General features: G+C 41.4%; 1 protein-coding gene across 2 annotated transcripts in view; it reads left to right on the top strand.

Moving 5' to 3' along the window:
- The window catches only part of PRLR (prolactin receptor), a 128,414-nt gene extending 116,450 nt beyond the window's left edge, over positions 1–11,964 (top strand). For both annotated transcript variants that reach the window (XM_024754641.1, XM_024754640.1), the window contains 5 exons: positions 4,901–5,070; positions 6,479–6,620; positions 7,861–7,960; positions 8,513–8,582; positions 10,404–11,964. In XM_024754641.1, the coding sequence (XP_024610409.1) occupies positions 4,901–5,070; positions 6,479–6,620; positions 7,861–7,960; positions 8,513–8,582; positions 10,404–11,426 (1,505 nt within the window). In that variant the 3' untranslated portion in view covers positions 11,427–11,964. The remainder of the gene's footprint in view (positions 1–4,900; positions 5,071–6,478; positions 6,621–7,860; positions 7,961–8,512; positions 8,583–10,403) is intronic.
- Positions 11,965–18,469: the final 6,505 nt, after the last annotated feature.

Below are 18,469 nucleotides of genomic sequence, written 5' to 3'. Positions count from 1 at the left end.
AAAATTCACACCATCCTTGCCAACTGAGTGTTTTAAACCAATTTTTTGGATTTAATTAATTTTTATTGGAGTATAGTTGATTTACAATGTTGTGTTAGTTTCTGCTGTACAGCAAAGTGAATCAGTTATACATATACATATATCCACTCTTTTTAAGATTCTTTTCCCATATAGGTCATTACAGAGTATTGAGTAGAGCTTCCTGTGCTATACAGTAGGTCCTTATTAGTTACCTATTTTATATATAGTAGTGTGTATGTGTCAATCCCAATCTCCCAATCTATCCCTCCCCCTCCTTCCCCCTTGGTAACCATAAGTTTGTTGTCTACCTCTGTGATTCTATTTCTGTTTTGTAAATAAGTTCATTTGTATCCTTTTTTTAGATTCCATAATAAGTGATATCATATAATACTTGTCTTTCTCCGTCTGACTTACTTCATTCAGTATGATAATCACTAGGTCCATCCATATCACTGTAAATGGCATTATTTCATTCTTTTTTATGGCTGAGTAAACCAATTTTTATTTACGATGGTAAGACAGTAAAATCCTTATGCCTTCCTTTGACCCTTCTTCCCATCCCCTTGCACCCAACAGGAATGTTCTACTTAGCTTCCCTTATCAATCCTTCTCTCCAGCCCTCCCCCTGCGACCGATGTTCCCTTCTCCCTTGGCAAGCTGGGATTTCTTTTCTGAGATTTCTCTCCCTGAAAGGCAGAGCTGCTTCATGGAGTAGCAGCTCTTAGAAGAGTCTCATCTGCTTCTCCACCCACAGGAATTGCTCCAAACTGCTTTGCCCCAAATTCAATTCTCAATATACATATGTTTCTTAGCAACTGGAGCTATTCTTTTCAAAATAAAGAATTTGGGGAGTAAATAGTGCTGCTTGAACAGAAGGCTGAAGGCCAGGGTCACAGCCACGATGTTTGCAGAATTCATTAGCAAAGTGAAGCAAAATCGACCTGAGAGCTGCTTCTTGCTTTGCGTGATCAACATTGAGCCATGAGACATAACTGCAGTGATCTGTATGGGTTAGCAGGGACAACAAAGGGAATCTTAGGACAAGAGATGGCTTAGGACAAGAGATGGCTTGGCCTTAGCTAACCTAAGGAGTAGCTAATTAGGTTCAAGGTCACCCAAGTCTTCCTGACTTACCTAACACCAACCGACAAGGAAAATCAGGCTAGGACTCTCAAGTATCGGGCTGTATGTCATCCCATTGGCGTGTTATCAGTGATTGATCCTTAAAAACTAGAAAAGCTTGCAACATCAACTGGTACCCATTTGAATTCTGTCTCTCCCCAGCAAATTATTGCAATGAGCATGGGGATGGAAACAGAATTTGATCTTAGCTTAAGAAAATCAAAAAGTAACCCCACTGACAAGTAGGAATAAAATAAATTCCATTCATATAAATTTACTTGAGATATGAAGTCTTTAAAATGCTAAACACCAAATAATTCCATTTGCATAGTTTCTTTCTTAAATTTCCTTGTCCTCAAATATTCTGCCCTCAAGTGTTAAAATATTTAAGGTCAAAACAGTGAAAGCAAGAGAAGTTCTGACATGCACAACTGCTGTAATGAAGATTATCCACAAAAACAAAAACGGGATCACTAAAGAAAAGTAGTATGTTTAAAAAGTGAAATGAATCAAATTCATAGTGACTCTGGAAAACAAATTCTCTGGTGAAAGAATGTGTTGGGCCATACTTTTCAAAATAATGAAAGAAGTGTTCATGGAATTCTCATGTAACCCTGCAGCATACCGTGTTGGTGACAGGCCACAGAAGTTCATTTACAACGCAGTTTTGGTTGTGTTTCTTTTTTTTTTTTTTTTGGGTTTTTTTTTTTTTGCGGTACGCGGGCCTCTCACTGCTGTGGCCCCTCCCGCTGCGGAGCACAGGCTCCGGACGCGCAGGCTCAGCGGCCATGGCTCACGGGCCCAGCCGCTCCGCGGCATGTGGGATCCTCCCAGACCGGGGCACGAACCCGTGTCCCCCGCATCGGCAGGCGGACCCTCAACCACTGCGCCACCAGGGAAGCCCTACAACGCAGTTTTAACCCCAGTAAAGTCTACCAACTTGAATCTCATCCAGTGATAACCTGCAGTACAAGATACTGGCACATAATCTCTCAGAAATAGATTTCATTGTTGTCACTGAGAAATATTTAGCTATGCTGAAGACACTTGAAATGTGATTCTCAGCTGGGTGCTCTCTGCCTCCCATAGGGTACTTGGCAATGGCGGGAAATATTTTTGAAGTTTGCAACACAGGGAGAGAGGGCCTCTAATGGGGAGAGGCCAGAGATGCTGCTGACGTCCTACAACGCTAAGGAAGGCCCCTACCACAAAGAATTATCTGGTCCAAAATACACATAATGCTGAGGTTGAGAAACTTTGCTTTCAAGGATTCATCTTGAACATTTTACTTGCACCTTTGTACAAAGATGTTTTGATCAGCATTTCTCAGTCTTGTGTTCAAATTAAAACTTATATTAAATAACTGATATTTATTTAGTAAGGCCATATAAAACAATCTTTCTTAGGTATTTACTTAGTAACATACAAGCATTAGGATTAGTGGCAAATTTTCTAAAACTATTTTTTCAGGCAACTGTAAGGTATAAAGCCAAGTCCACTAGAGTTACACTCACTCTGCTCTCACCTGTAGTGGAGACTGATTTGAGGAGGTAAGAAATGAATGGAGAAAATGTGACTGGTCAGCGGGGCTGAGACTAGGGTAAGGCAAGCTAGCACCCTAGGACCCTCACTCTTTTTTTTAATTTAATTTTATTGAAGTATAGTTGATTTACAATGTTGTGTTAATTTCTGCTGTACAGCAAAGTGATTCAGTTGTACATACATATATATATATATGTTCTTTTTTATATTCTTTTCCATTATGGTTTATCACAGTATACTGAATATAGTTCCCTGTGCTATACAGTAGGACCATGTTGTTTACCCATTCGATATATGAGTTTGCATCTCCTAATCCCAAACTCCCACTCCATCTCTCTGCCACCCCCCTTCCTTCTTGGCAACCACAAGTCTGTTCTCTATGTCTATGAGTCTGTTTCATAGATAAGTTCATTTGTATCATATTTTAGATTCCACATACAAGTAATATCATATGGTATTTGTCTTTCTCTTTCTGACTTACTTCACTTAGTATGATAATCTCTAGGCATTATTTCATTATTTTTTATGGCTGAGTAGTATTCCTGTGTGTGTGTGTGTGTGTGTGTGTGTGTGTGTGTGTGTGTCTCACATCTTCTTTATCCATTCATCTGTTGATGGACACTTAGGTTGTTTCCATGCCTTGGCTATTGTGAATAGTGCTGCTATGAACATAGAGGTGCATGTTTCATTTTGAATTATAGTTTTGACTGGATATATGCCCAGGAGTGGGATTGCTGGACCATATGGCAACCTTATTTTTAGATTTTTGAGGAACCTCCATTCAGTTTTCCATGGTGGCTGCACCAATTTACATTCCCACCAACTGTGTAGGAGAGTTCCTTTTTCTCCACACCCTCTCCAGCATTTGTTATTTGTAGATTTTTTAATGATGGCTATTCTGACCGGTGTGAGGTGATACCTCATTGTAGTTTTGATTTGCATTTCTCTAGTAATTTGCGATGTTGAGCATTTTTTCGTGTGCCTGTTGGCCATCTGTATTTCTTCTTTGGAGAAATGTCTATTTAGGTCTTTTGCCCATTTTTCAATTGGTTTGTGTTATTTGGTGTTTTTTTTGATATTGAATTGTATGAGCTGTTTGTATATTTTGGAAATTAAGCCCTTGTTGGTTGCATCATTTGCAAGTATTTTCTCCCATTCTGTACCTTGTCGTTTCATTTTGTATATGGTTTCCTTTGCAGTGCAAAAGCTTGTAAGTTTGATTAGGTCCCATTTGTTTATTTTTGCTTTTATTTCTATTGCCTTGGTAGACAGACCTAAGAAAACATTTGTACGATTTATGTCAGAGAATGTTTTGCCTACTTTCTCTTCTGAAAGTTTTATGATGTCATGTCTTATATTTGTCTTTAACCCATTTTGAGTTTATTTTTGTGCATGGTATGAGGGAGTGTTCTAACTTCATTGATTTACATGTGGCTGTCCAACTTTCCCAACACCACTTGCTGAAGAGATTGTCTTTTCTCCACTGTATATTCTTGCCTCCCTTGTTGAAGATTAATTGACCATAGGTGTGTGGGTTTATTTCTGGGCTCTCTATTCTGTTCCATTGATCCATATGTCCGTTTTTGTGCCAATACCAGACTGTTTTTATTTCATTTTTTTTTGCCGTACGCGGGCCTCTCAATGCTGTGGCCTCTCCCGTTGTGAAGCACAGGCTCCCGACGCGCAGGCTCAGCAGCCATGGCTCACGGGCCCAGCCGCTCCGCAGCATGTGGGATCTTCCCGGACCGGGGCACGAACCCGTGTCCCCCGCATCGGCAGGTGGACTCTCAACCACTGCGCCACCAGGGAAGCCCACCAGACTGTTTTGATTACTGTAGCTTTGTAGTATTGTCTGAAGTCTGGGAGGGTTATGCCTCCTGCTTTGTTATTTTTCCTCAGGATTGCTTTGGCAATTCTGGGTCTTTTATGGTTCCGTATAAATTTTAGGATTATTTGTTCTACTTCTGTGAAAAATGTCATGGGTAATTTGATAGGTGTCACACTAAATCTGTAGATTGCTTTGGGGAGTATGGTCTAGGCACCTCACTCTTAAGGAGGTGTTCACAGACCTGTACTTAAAGGAACCTGACATCAAATACCAAGTGTCTCATAACCATGGAGATAAAAAAGGTAGAGAGATCTGCCTCTAAGTCATATAGTTCTGGATTCAAATACCCATATTTGACTAAATATGGAGTTTCTTTCATATCTACAGTTGAACCAGACCCTCCTGTGAACCTGACTTTGGAATTAAAACAGCCAGAAGACAGAAAACCATATCTGTGGATAAAATGGTTTCCACCCACCCTGGTTGATGTAAGATCTGGTTGGCTCACACTCCAGTATGAAATTCGATTAAAACCTGAGAAGGCAGCTGAGTGGGAGGTGAGTCAACTGGAAGCTTTTGGAGGGAACCCTGTCCTTTGGCAAAGATGAAGTACTGCAACTGAGAATAGGTCATGCCCCCTAATTATTGGGCCACCACATTGCCTTCCTGATGCTGATGTTACCCACCCATGTGTGGAAGGGCCTTCTCCCCTCCACTGGGATGGATGGGGGCTCATCTTTACAGCTCTCCCATGACTAGCTCCTTGCAACTGAACAGCCACTTCTGCCAAGTTTTCGACCCACCTCCCTCAGGATATCTTAGATCTAACATCTGTGAGAGTACTTAAATGGCACTAAGTGGGAGGAAAAAATTTCAGTGTAACCAGTCCACGGCTAATGGCATTTTTATTCACTTTAAAATACTTCATTGTAAGCAAATAGTACAATAAATTATAGGCATTATGATAATCTACTCTTAAATAGTTTAGTATATGTCTCTTTTAAAAAGGGAATATTTCCAAATATAGCCTAAATAATAAGATCACACGTAGAAAATTAATTGAAATTCCCTAATATCATCTTTTTGAATCCCTTAATATCATTTAATGGTCAGTTCATGTTTTAATTCCCCCAACTGATTCAAAAATATTTTTAACAGCTGGTTTGTTCAAACCAGAATCCACTCCAGGATCACTCACTGTGGCTGGCTGATATATCCCTTCACTCTCAACGTGCTCAGGAGACTGGGCCACTTGTCACATAGAATGCCCCACCTTCTGCATTTGTCTGATTAGTTCTTTGTGAGGTCATTTAACCAATTTCTATGCCCCCATATTTCCTGTAACCAGACATTAGATCTAAAGACTTGATCAGATTCCAGGTGAACAATTTTTGGTAAGAAAACTTCAGAGGTGATATATATGCTTCATATTCCATCATATCAGGAAACAAAGACCATCTGGTCAACCTACCATAAATGATGTTAAACGTGGCCCCTGGATCGGGGAGATCACATCTTGATCCCTTGATTGTAAAGTCATGTTTAATTTGTTCACAATTGCTTCAGTGTTCATGAATTCCCAGTTCTCTTCCACCTAGTGGCTTTACATCAGTGAATGATCCTTGAATCAATTATTTTATTAGAGTTTAGAAAAGAATAATTTTCCAATTTTATTAACTAGTCACCTTCCATAATGTAGAATTTAGAAAGCAAGGTGTAGGGAGCAGAACATTTGTCTTTCTGAAGTAGAGTTCCCAATGGAGAGATAGAAAGCCTGTTGATTTTTGTGTGAGCAGTATTTAACAGGAGGAAGGGTTGGGCTGAGAGGGTGGAATGGTGTGAACAGGGTATTTACTAAGTGTGATCATTTGGTCTCACTCCTCCAATAGTTTACTGCCTAAAGAAAAAGTCTCTTTCTTCATAACACAAGTCAGAGTGACTTCTGTTTTCCTTGGCCTCCCTTAGACTCATTTCGCTGGGCAGCAGACTCAGTTTAAGATTCTCAGCTTATATCCAGGGCAGAAATACCTTGTTCAGGTTCACTGCAAGCCAGACCATGGATTCTGGAGTGAGTGGAGCCCAGAGAGCTCCATCCCGATACCTAATGGTGAGTGACTTGGCTCCCTTTTGCTTATACTCCTAAATATTTTTTTTAATAGAATGAGTTTGGTAAATTTGTATGTAGTAACTACTAACAGAGAAACTATTTTGAGTCTTAGCCAGAAGAATGAGTAGAGGTGAGTTTATCACCTCTCCACTCAACACAAAGACATTTGTAAGTACAGCATTGCTCCCTGGGTCACTGTCAGTGAGGACCAGTTTCTAGGATAAGTCTGCAGTCATGGGTTTGAAATGTCTCAGAGGGCTTGATGGTCCGTCATTCTGCCCTCCCCATCTGTCCCATTCCTATCATTCAAGGTCATCATCTAGTTCTCCCAAAATTTGTAAGCCGCTATCCCATCTGAAAAGCATGAATTGATTTTCAGTCCTTGAAGACAATTACATGTTGGTCTGTTAGTCAAGGAACAGTGTATAAAAGGCACCCAATTCTTTAAGTGCCATTAAACATGGCGGCTGGCATTCTACAGGGAATGAATCATTTGCATTTCCAAGTACTTTACAGTTTACAAAGTCTTTACCTTGTTTGTTCCTCCCAACCATCTCAAGTATTCAGAGAGAACAGAATTGCCATTAGGAACTGAAAGGGAGGAAACTAAAGGTCAGTGGAGTTAGAAGTCTTGCCCAGAACTGCATGGCGAAACCTAGCTCTTGTGACAACTTGCCTGGCCAAAGTATCAGGGCTTGCATTGGCATACTGGAAAGAGCACCACATTACAGGCCATAAGAGTGTGCATCCAGTCCATCCCTGGCTCTTACTAAATAAAAGCAGAAGCCCTGGGTTCAAACCCCAGACTACAACTTTATAGCTACATGCCTCTGGGTAAACCACTCTTACAGTCTCAGTTCCTCATCTTTACATACAGGCAATGTATGTAAAGAGCTTAACATCATATGGCTTTTACTGAGAACTTAATAAATGTTAGCTTTTTAAATTATTATGACTGCAACTGACCATGTACCCTTGGACTTCCTATATAAGTATCAAATCAAATAATATTTTTAAGGATCTTGAAAATTTTAGAGAACTATAGAATATAGGCCACTTTAAAATTTAATGATATTGGAAAAAATTAAATCCATCATTAATGTTACTCTGGATTGATGTTCAAATCAGAAAAGGTGTGGAGGGGCGGAACTTATGTTCAAAAGTTTCATTGATTTGTTTTGTTTGTTTGTTTTTAATGATGTTGTATGTGATCAAAACTTTCTGGCTGTTTGCTTTTTAGACTTCTCAATGACAGATGCAACCGTGTGGATCTTTGTGGCCGTTCTTTCTGCTGTCATCTGTTTGATTATGGTCTGGGCAGTGGCTTTGAAGGGCTACAGGTACTTCACTGTCTATCAACCCTCCTCCCAATCATGGTTGTCAGGGATAATGGCCAAGAAAGACAATACAAAAATGATGGAAACCTACAGATAATTCAAGCACCTCATTTTAGCCATTCGTTGCAGTGTGTTCACCGTTAAAAACTTTGATCAGTGCTAGCAAAAGTAGAATAGACACATTTGAAGTTGATGCTCTTTCCATCAAATGGAGGCTCACAGTTGTGAAATAGTAAAAATCTGGCAAGAACAGCAAATAATCCCCTAGTCACTTCAGAATCAGCCAGAGTTGGGGCACGAACCCGTGTCCCCTGCATCGGCAGGCAGATTCTCAACCACTGTGCCACCAGGGAAGCCCGCTAGAATTCATTTTGATGTTGACCTCTAGAAGTATTCATTGTCTTCACCACTGACTGTTAGTTTCACGTAGCCTCGGAACTCTAACTTCTATCTACCATAGTCCATGTAGCAGCTATTTGGAGATAACACTAATCTTTCAAAAATTAAAAAGTGAAAACATGTGTCATTTATCTTATCTCACAAATCTTTTTATAGCATGGTGACCTGCATCCTCCCTCCGGTTCCTGGGCCAAAAATAAAAGGATTTGATACTCATCTGCTGGAGGTAAGTACCAGAGGTAAGAATGTATTGTGACCAGCCTCTCTATACTCGTTATCTTTACACATGAGCACACAGTTCCCATCAGTGTGGCCTGGTCAGCTCGGCCATCCTTGACCAGCTGTCCCTCCTCTTCAGCAGGTGTGTTTACAGAAAGATGTGGGAAGCATGAGGGTACTTACCATCAGATACTGAGTGCCAGAGGACAATGAAAGAAAGCCAAGAAAACCTCAGAACACATAGGAATGCTTGCTAGGTTTATCAGCTCTTTTCATAAGCCCCATCTAAAACATTTTGTACAAATAATCAATTGAGAAAGAGGGTGAATGTTTTGATGAATACCAAAGAGGAACCTACCACCAGCCCCTCCGTCATACTTTGGTGTAAGCTCTCACTCGAATGTTCCTTACAGAAGGCCATAGTAACAGAATATCCTATTGCAATTTTTGCTCAGTTTGAGAGCTCAGTTAAGACTGGTTCAGTACAGTGGAACTGGTGTTTGCCAGGGCCCATTTAGACCGATTCAAGTGGGAATGAAATTTAAGTGTTTCCAATGAAAAGAGGTGTTAGAACATTTTTAATTTCTCTGCAGGTTGAAATCTATAGTTTCAATTTGACCTTCTGCTTAACACTGATGTATATAAAAGCAGTCCCCTACACATTGTCGCTTGACCCCAGCCGCTGTGAGGCCAAAAGCACAAGAAGGTGAAGAGTGAGTCCTGGGGAATTTGGCTTGACGGCATTCACTCTGATTGCAGATATCAGAGCAGGAACTAGAGCCCCAGAATTTGGGCTCTTATTCTGCTATCCAGTCTCTAGCACTGACCTTTATAGACCCAGCATGAACATCTCAGCTAACTAAATGAATTATTGTTTAGCTCGCAATTTGACCTTGTAGCCACAGGGACTTAATGACTTTTAAAAACTGCTTTTCGTGTCAGAAGAAAACGTTCTTGGATTTTTAATGCCATTACCCCTAATTCTCAAAAGAACTTTCCCAGATGGGTGCTATTATTCTCATTTTACAAATGGAGAAACTGAGGATCACAGAACAGCTTATCCAAAGTCACAGAGCCTTTAATAAGTAATAGAGCCAAGACTTAGGCACCAGTCCCTGACCTAAGTCAGAGCATCTGGAGAAGCGTGGAAAATAAGAAGAGGAGGCCGGAGAAGAAGTCGGGGGAGAGGAGGATAGAGAGAAGGAGGAGGGAGAGGAACCCAAGGAGATGGAGGGAATATGGGCTGGCAGGAAGCGGGGGAGGGAGGGGAGGGAGGGGAAATGGAGCAGAAGGAAAGGAAGGAGTGGGATGGGAAGGGAAGGGAGGGACAGGGAGGGAGAAGCAAGGAAGAGGAGAAGGGAGAGAAGAAGGAAAAGATGAGAATCAGCTTCCCACTACCAGACTCCAGAACGTGGGGTGAGGGAGCCAGTTAGGAGGCCAGCAACCCGATTTCAGAACTAGTGAGTCCCAGTACCAAGTGCACGCATGAGCGCTATGGGTTTAGATGTTTCCCAAGCTTTTCTTATTTAATAGTTATATTTTTATTATGTGCACATATACTACTTGCCCATTCAACTCGTGATCATTATTGCTTAGAGAAAGACTAAATTAAAATCGTGAATTGACTTAAAGAAAAATATTAGGTGAGTAATAGTCCAGGAGGTGATTCTAGATGGCCTGGGACACAGACGTCTGACGTTTGGGAAATTCTGCGAGGCCGTGGCCACATCCCACCTGCCCGTAGTCAGGAACACAGACTTGGCTACGATGTCCATTTGGAATGTTATGAACCTGACAGCCTTCTTGCCTTGTGTCTGTGTTTTAATAGAAGGGCAAGTCCGAGGAACTTCTGAGCGCCCTGGGATGCCAAGACTTCCCTCCCACTTCCGACTGCGAGGACTTACTGGTGGAGTTCTTAGAGGTGGATGACAGTGGGGACCAGCAGCTGATGCCAGCTCACTCCAAAGAACACCCGGGGCAAGGCGTGAAGCCCACGCACTCGGATCCCGACAGTGACTCTGGCCGGGGCAGCTGCGACAGCCCTTCCCTTTTGTCTGAAAAGTGTGATGAACCTCGGGCCAATCCCTCCAAGTTCCACACTCCTGAGGGCCTTGAGAAGGCAGAGAAACCCGAAACAAACGTTACCCAGCCCCAAGGCCCTCAGAGCACAAGCGTGGAAGGCAAAATCCCCTCTTTTCATGTCAGCGGATCCCAATCTTCAACGTGGCCTTTGCTGCAGCCCCCCGGCCTGCACTACTCCAGGTCATCTTACCACAGCGTTGCTGATGTGTGTAAGCTGGGCCTGGGCACGGCAGGTGCTGCATCCACTTTGTTGGACAAAACAGACACACGTGCTTTAAAACCCTCGCAAACCATTGAGACTGGCGGGGAAGGAAAAGCAGCTGAGCACGGGGAGTCAGAAAGCTTCCATTCCAAGACTGACCAAGATGCGGCACGGCTGCTGCCCCAGGACAAGACCCCCTTGACCTCTGCTAAACACTTGGAGTACGTGGAGATCCACAAAGTCAGCAAAGATGGAGCGCTGGCGCTGCTCCCGAAACAAAACGAGAACAGCGGCCGGGCGGAGAAGACCAGCACCCCTGAAACCAGCAAGGAGTACTCGAAGGTGTCCCGGGTGATGGATAGCAACATCCTGGTGTTGGTGCAGGATCGGCGAGCGCAAAACCTGGCTCCGTTTGAAGAACCAGCCAAGGAGGCCCCGCCACCCCTGCCACAGAATCCAGCCGCGGTAGACCTGGCCTCCTTCCCCGCGGCCCCGAGCAACTGCAGACTCCAGCTCGGTGGGCTGGATTACCTGCATCCCACAGGTTTTATGCACCCCTTTCAGTGAGAGCTTGATTCATGGAAGGATGGGTTAAAATGTGATTTTCCTTCAGGTAACACTACAGAGTACATGAAATGCACTCTACCAGAGAAGGCTTGAGAACGGGGTTAGAATGACACTACCAAACTCCCAGGTCACTCGTCTTCATGATCCATTTTCAACCAGTTGCCTCTTTCTCCAACAGTTGATTCCAGAACAAATCGTTTAGTTTCGTGTGATTTGTAGAGTTACGTTTTGCTATCAGTTATAAAATTATGTGTTCAATGAAATAAAAGCACATTGCTTAGTAATCTTGAGGGACCGTGCCGATAGGTATAATCCCCTGGAACAGGCTTTCATGGTCTGGTATATGACAGAAGGATATCGACTAGTCAAAACTGTTTACCACAGGAAGATGGTAGATATGAGAAAAATGCCATGAAAACCACTTTTGAAGACCAACTGCTTAACCTTTAGCACTCCTCTCTCATTTTATTAGGATTAACCAAATTAAACACATTTTTAAAAAAGAGTGCATTCTAGGACACCTGACAAATTGTTTACATCCGTTCCTATTACCTTAATGACGCATTGCCAATATGCAAATAAAAAGGATGCCTCCGATTTTTTAAATTATATTTCATTCTGAAGTTTCTGGAGAATACAGTTTTAGAAAGTGAAATTTTCTTACATAAGAGGCAAATGAGTTTCATGTGGTGAATCCTTCTAAAATGTTTTCCTCCTTCATTTCAGCATGATAATTTATTACACACCCTAGTCTTCTGTTAGTGAAAAAAAATCCCCAAAGGCTAACTTTAATTTAAAAGATCATCGCTAACGGAAGTACTGCCTTACTGTACATACAAATTCTACTTTAATATAAACCAGTAAGTTGAACAATGTATTTTTGAAGACTATTTTTCTATCACTTAGGTAAGTAAAACACTGTTTTCTACCTTCCCAGTACAGCTGTTTACCTATTCAGTGGGTACAGTATTTTCCGTTATGTGATTATAAGGAGTATTTACAGTACAGAGTGATATATGCAGTCCCTGTTTGTGGAATAAAATGCCACACCAAACCAAAGCCCACTGAGGAATATGAAGCGGATGACAATATTCAGTTTCCAACACAGTGTAGTATAGTTTAGCTGATTCTTTTTATCTCCAGGATACTTTAAACAACAATCATAGAGCTAGAGTTTTAGGGCTCTCCACAGACCAGAAATTACTTCTCTTGTAATTTAGGGCTACTCCGGGGCTTCTGCTCCTCTCTGGATGAATATTCATAAAGCTACAATGAAAAAGGAGAGTGGTAACATCTAACGCACTGTCCAAGAGAGAGGGTTCTTGTTCTGCTTTTCTGAACAATCTTGGACAGCAAGGACATTTTAAGTAAAGCCAGGAGTTCGTGTCTCTCTGGAGTAGATCCAGTAGATCCACTTGCAAAATTTTGGCAGGGGCAGGGAGAGCACTCACGTCAGAAGTATCCAAAGAAAAGTTCCAAGAAACCAGGCATCTGTGGATTAGTGGGAACCACTACAAAGGCCAGGGTATGGTAGTTGGAAGCCCCAAGTCAGTTCCAAGGGCAGGCTCTCCAAGAGCAGTCAAAAGCCTGGATCTCCATTTTAAAGAGAACATCCATGACTCATCGAACTGCCTGCCTCTATTTCCATTTCACCTGACAGCAAATCCATTTCTGTATCTGCTCACTAGCTGGAACATAGAGAATTTGAGCTCCCTCTGTGAGTTAAATATTCCAGCCCAGTAAGTCCATGTGGATAGGAACTGGACTCAGAAGTGGCCTGATGTGTGAAAGTGAACACATTGCCAGAGCTTCCAGAAATGCAAAAGTAATAAATCTGAGGCTCTATTCTCCCAATATGCAAACAACATGTTAAGAGTGAGGGGGCTATTTGGGAAAGTGGTCCAAGTTTATTCAATCCCCTAGATCCTTGCTACTCAAAATATGGTCTGACCAGCTGCATCAGCATCACCTGGGCGCTGCTTGGAAATGCAGAATCTCCACCCCACCCCCGCCTCAGAATCTGCATTTTGCTAAGATCCCCAGATGATTCATGTGCCCAGTGAAGTTTGAGAAGCATTGCCCTAGACGATCATTTCCACTAAAGCTTATTTTAGTGCATGAAGCGATCCTCTCCTGGAAAGTACAGGTTGAGCCTATTTGACTTGCACTGAACGGTACTGTAAGAAAAAGGCATCATTTTTTAAAACATATTAGTGGTTTAGGATTCCCATAATGGTAGAGAATGACCTGAAAAAGTACACAACTTCTAAGAGGTCCAGGGAATATATTCCACCTTGAGAGGCATTGACAAAAGACTCTGCTCTTCACAGCCGGTACAGGCTAAACCTTTCCCAAAGATAATCCAATCTCCTCCAAGATGTGTATCAATCAGTCTGATAGTATGAAAATTCAAAAATAGTCTGCTTTTGATATATAATTTGGCATATATGGAAAAAAATGTCATGGCTGAAGACTCAAACTAAATCCTTAAAGAAAACACCAGTTAGCAAGTAAATTACTACCACTTGTTAACTAAAGCCAAGGCTATAAGTCTATGGTCAGTTAGCACTCTTTAACAAACTATGTTTTTTTCATGGTCTAGCCTATTTTCTGTTAAGGAATCCCCTAGTCGAATGAAAGTATGCAGATTGGGGGTCAAGAGGCCCAGCTTCTAATGCTAATTATGTTACCTTAGATCAACTTCCTTCTCTGGACCTCAGTTTCCTCTGAAGGAAATGTTAGGCCGGAAAATCTCTAATGTCCTTTTAAACTCCGACTCCTTGATTCCATGATTCACTGAATAGTGTCCTGCAAAGATAATTAACCAATGCCTTGTATCATAATTAAGCTAATAAATAGTTACCCTTTATCATAGAAATACAAGTCCTCTTCAGGGATGTGCTCATTTTATTTCACTTGCAAATCATCAAGTCCAACTGATCTTAACATATCACACATGCATTTTATACATCATGTAGGTATAGAATCGTAGTCTAAGATTATGTGCAAATATGCGTGTAGAGAGAAGAGGCATGAGATATTTTTTAAAAGACGTTGAAAGAGGCTTTGATTTTTAGAAAGAAAAACACTTTTCTTATATCAGGCGGCCGATTCTGGTTTGTTTTCTTTTCTCCCATGGATTATGTACCACCATTGCACATTTGGCTTTAAAAGCCTTAAGTTCTTAATTATAAAGGTCATATTTTTATAAACAAACACCTAAATATTCACGTTACGTAGCACACGGAAAAGGGATAGCCAATGGATGATTTATGGAAGCTTATGACTCAAACTGCAAAATCTTCTCTGGTCAGTTTTAGCAAATGGGTACAAGGCACCTCAAATGAGCACAAGTTATAATCAGCCATGTCACTGACATTTAACAGACTCTCCATCTCCTAAGTGCCTAAGGCCAATCCTGGTAGGCAGTTATGTACTAAATACTTGCTTTCACTGGTTTGGTCCAAAGCTGGTCAATCCCTTACCATCTGTACGAGTTGAAGGAGTTTGACTGTCCTGTAGTGACCCAACTGAACGGGAGAATCCGATGAACAACCAGAGGCACCTGAGCCCCAGGGTGCAGCTTGGCTAAGGAGGGTCCGTCCCCAAATCTGCCTCTTTCTCCAAGCTGCCCGCCACTGCCCATCACTGGCAGAAAGACTTGCCGCTGCCTGTAGTAATTTTACTATCTCCTTAGAGTAGACGTGAAAGAAACAGATTTGTACATATCTTACAAAGTGCCTTTCTTTCCTTTTTGTTTTTTTGAAGTTTCATTTTCACAAGAAAAGTGTATCGATTAGAAAGTGAATCTTACATTTTAGATAAATGAATGAATGAATGAATGAAACAGCCAGAAAGAGAATGACTAAACGGTCTAAGGTCCAATCAGCAACTATTGAGTGGATTTTAATTTATTGTTTAATTGAATTGCCACAGAGCTGATGTGAATAGTGTAACTTACTTTGACAAGAAATTGACTCTGGCTAGGATTTTGCAATAAGCCTGCCACCCTGTTACTTGAGACCCTCAGTTTGAAAACATATTAATGTACTTCTGAATAGCTTGGACTTGCATGCTAGGGCCTGAGAAGGGCAATGCATGCACCGTGGAAACTTGCACACATGCAGAAAGATGTAAAGGCCTCTGGGTTACCATCCGCAGGGTTGCTAACGTAGATTTGTCATTGATGAAAGCCTCGCGTGTACTTCAGTGAACCAATTTCTTTTTCTCCTTTTTCAGCCCAAGCATCATTGTGTTGTTGCTAGGGTAGTGGGCTGAGCACTCAATTTCCAGGTCGAGGTCATCCTGCTGCCACTAAACAGGCTGTGTGATCTTAGGCAAGTCCTTTGAACTCTAGCCACTAGTTCCCTCACATGTTAAACGAGTGCATTGGCCTAAAATGTTTCTAAGACCCCTTCCGGCTCTAACTATCTTTGATGCTCATGATCTAAGTGAAGTCCAGGGTTTCCGTAGAAGGCCCAGGGACAGTGCAGGGAAATATTGCTGGTGTGACCTTAACCTGAAGCAGTGGACAATGTGGCTGTGACACTGCTGAAGAGAAAAACAGATCCATTCCTCCAAGTCAGATCGATTTCAGTTAGCATCCTTGCTTCTTCTCTTCTGCTTAGCTGTCCATCTTGTAGGCTTCTTATGCTCTCACCCCAGGGCCTTTATTTTCCCTGAGAGTTCATTATGTGCGGTAGCAACCATAGGATTTGCAAGAAACTAAATTACACATAAACGATGACTTTGGCCTGAGTCAAAGGACCGAGTCAGATGTTAAGTCAGCCACACAGATATCGAGGCCCAGATTGAGGGTCACAAGTTACCCCATTTAAAGGTCCTCAGGCTTAGATATTCTAGCCCAATTCATTCATTCAAGGGCCATTAATAAATCCAGATACATTGACGACTCGGCCGTGGAGGTCTTAATCAGAAACTTAAAAATACAAAATGATTGCTTGAGAACTTATGACCTAACCAGAAGTTCTACTTATAGTTATGGCCTGGACTTATTTCATGATCAGTATACATGTCCTCTGCAAATCAAACAGGAGTTCTCTCCCTAGATTTGTGTCTTTCAAGAAGGCGATTTTTGGTCTGAGACCATTACCTGGTATCTATTTCAATAAAAGGAAAGCGATAGAGAGAGTGTTTCCAAATGTTTGGGCAGTTTAGGATTCCACAAAATGCCGAGAGTAGCCTGCTGAACCCAAATTTTATTGGACATAGTCACTCTATAATCTATTCAGTGTTCTGAGCTTATGGCTAAGAGATTGCACGTAACTCACAATACCATATGCCCATGACTGTTTTGTCCACATTGATTCCTTTGAGTTATGCTCTGATTTCATGTCAGGAAGCACTGAGGTGTGTAAAGGGGAAAAACATGTACTGTTTACATGGTTGTTGTCAGTGAAGAGAGAGACCCTTAGATAATCACAGTCTATTAGTTAACTTTTTACCTGCTGCTAATTAAAAAGAAAAAACACTTAACTCTAAAAACTTTAGCTACTTAAGTAGTAATATCAAAAATAATAGTTTAATAGTTATGGTCAAATTATGTTTCACCTGGATACACTTCAAAGTCCAGTCTGAGTTTTTTCCATGCAAATTTCACAAATCCTGAGGGGGGAAAATATCTTGTTGTTGTGTTATCTGAAATTGAAAAACTATATGGCAAAGATTTTCCTGAACAGCAATTTGTTTTATAAAATTCCTGATAAAATGATTTTGAAGTTGTAAAAGTAACTACCTCCCTTCTTGTTCTAATATCCTTCCTTCAAACTGCTTATCATTTAGAAATGAAAGATGTCACATCTCCCACTTCGACTATTTTCAGTGCCATAGTTGTGTATTTGCCATGTGATATTCCTGACTTTAAAGTAACTGTTATATGATTTTATATTATATTGCTTTATGTGGTTCAAAAACTGTATGACACATTGAAATATATAATCCTCCTGTTGTGAAACTCATCATGTAATGCAAAAGAAAATAATTATTTAATGACTTAGAATCTATGTATATGTATTTCAGTATGATTGTTTCTATGTCTGGAAAACAAAACTGAAAAAAATATGTAATCATATCTTTCTGATGAAACCGTGAATGTACTCATTCTTTTCTTAATCTTTGTCTGGAAGTAGTGTAAGTTGCCCTCATACAGCTGCTCTGGGGTAAGTGTTTAACGTACAATCCAACAACTGTTTAAAAGTCAACCCCCCCAGCTTTGCTTCACGTGACCTCTTATACTTCTTGAATGTTACTTGCGTCTTAAGGCTTGTCCTTCTGCTTGATCAGTCATTTCAGACAATTTCTGTGTCTCACACGGAAACCGAAGCAACCTATAGAACCGGACTGTTAGGTGATCTGTGTCTCCTGTAAAGCCATATTGAAGTGAAGGCTATGGAATAGCAAACGGTTCCATATTTTCAAAGCTACCACTACCTCTGCTTTTTCTCTCTTCCTAGAAAATGCCAAGCAAAATTCTTAAACATTACATAGGAAATTAGAAGTGATTGTTATAATATGTTACTGGGGTTTGGGTTTGTTTTTACATGAGAATACACCTTCTAATTCACCAGTCAGTAGGTTTATGCTAGGTTTTCTCAATAACCATTTTTCCCTTTTATAAAAACTGGCTGATGAATAAGAGCCAGAAAGAATGCATAGTAATTCACCAGGTAAAAAACCAACAAAACTATAGATGCAGATTTTTTCCCAACCGTAAGTCACCTCAAGGTGGTTACCCAAAGCCACGATAGCGACATTTCTCACAATTTGACTTCCCTAAAGCCCCTAGAAATAAATCTTTTCCTTATTTGATTTTTTTTTTTTTTTTTGCCGTCACTGATGTGGCCTCTCCCGTTGCGGAGCACAGGCTCCGGACAGGCAGGCTCAGCGGCCATGGCTCACAGGCCCAGCCGCTCCGCGGCATGTGGGATCTTCCCGGACCGGGGCACGAACCTGTGTCCCCTGCATCGGCAGGCGGACTCTCAACCACTGCGCCACCAGGGAAGCCCCTCCTTATTTTATTTAAC

The sequence above is a fragment of the Neophocaena asiaeorientalis genome, unplaced genomic scaffold (assembly GCF_003031525.2).
Source record: "Neophocaena asiaeorientalis asiaeorientalis breed wild unplaced genomic scaffold, Neophocaena_asiaeorientalis_V1.1 scaffold229, whole genome shotgun sequence".
NCBI classification, from domain to species: Eukaryota; Metazoa; Chordata; class Mammalia; order Artiodactyla; family Phocoenidae; genus Neophocaena; species Neophocaena asiaeorientalis.
The sequence above is the reverse complement of the archived record's forward strand: the minus strand, read 5'-3'. Positions and strand labels throughout refer to the sequence as shown.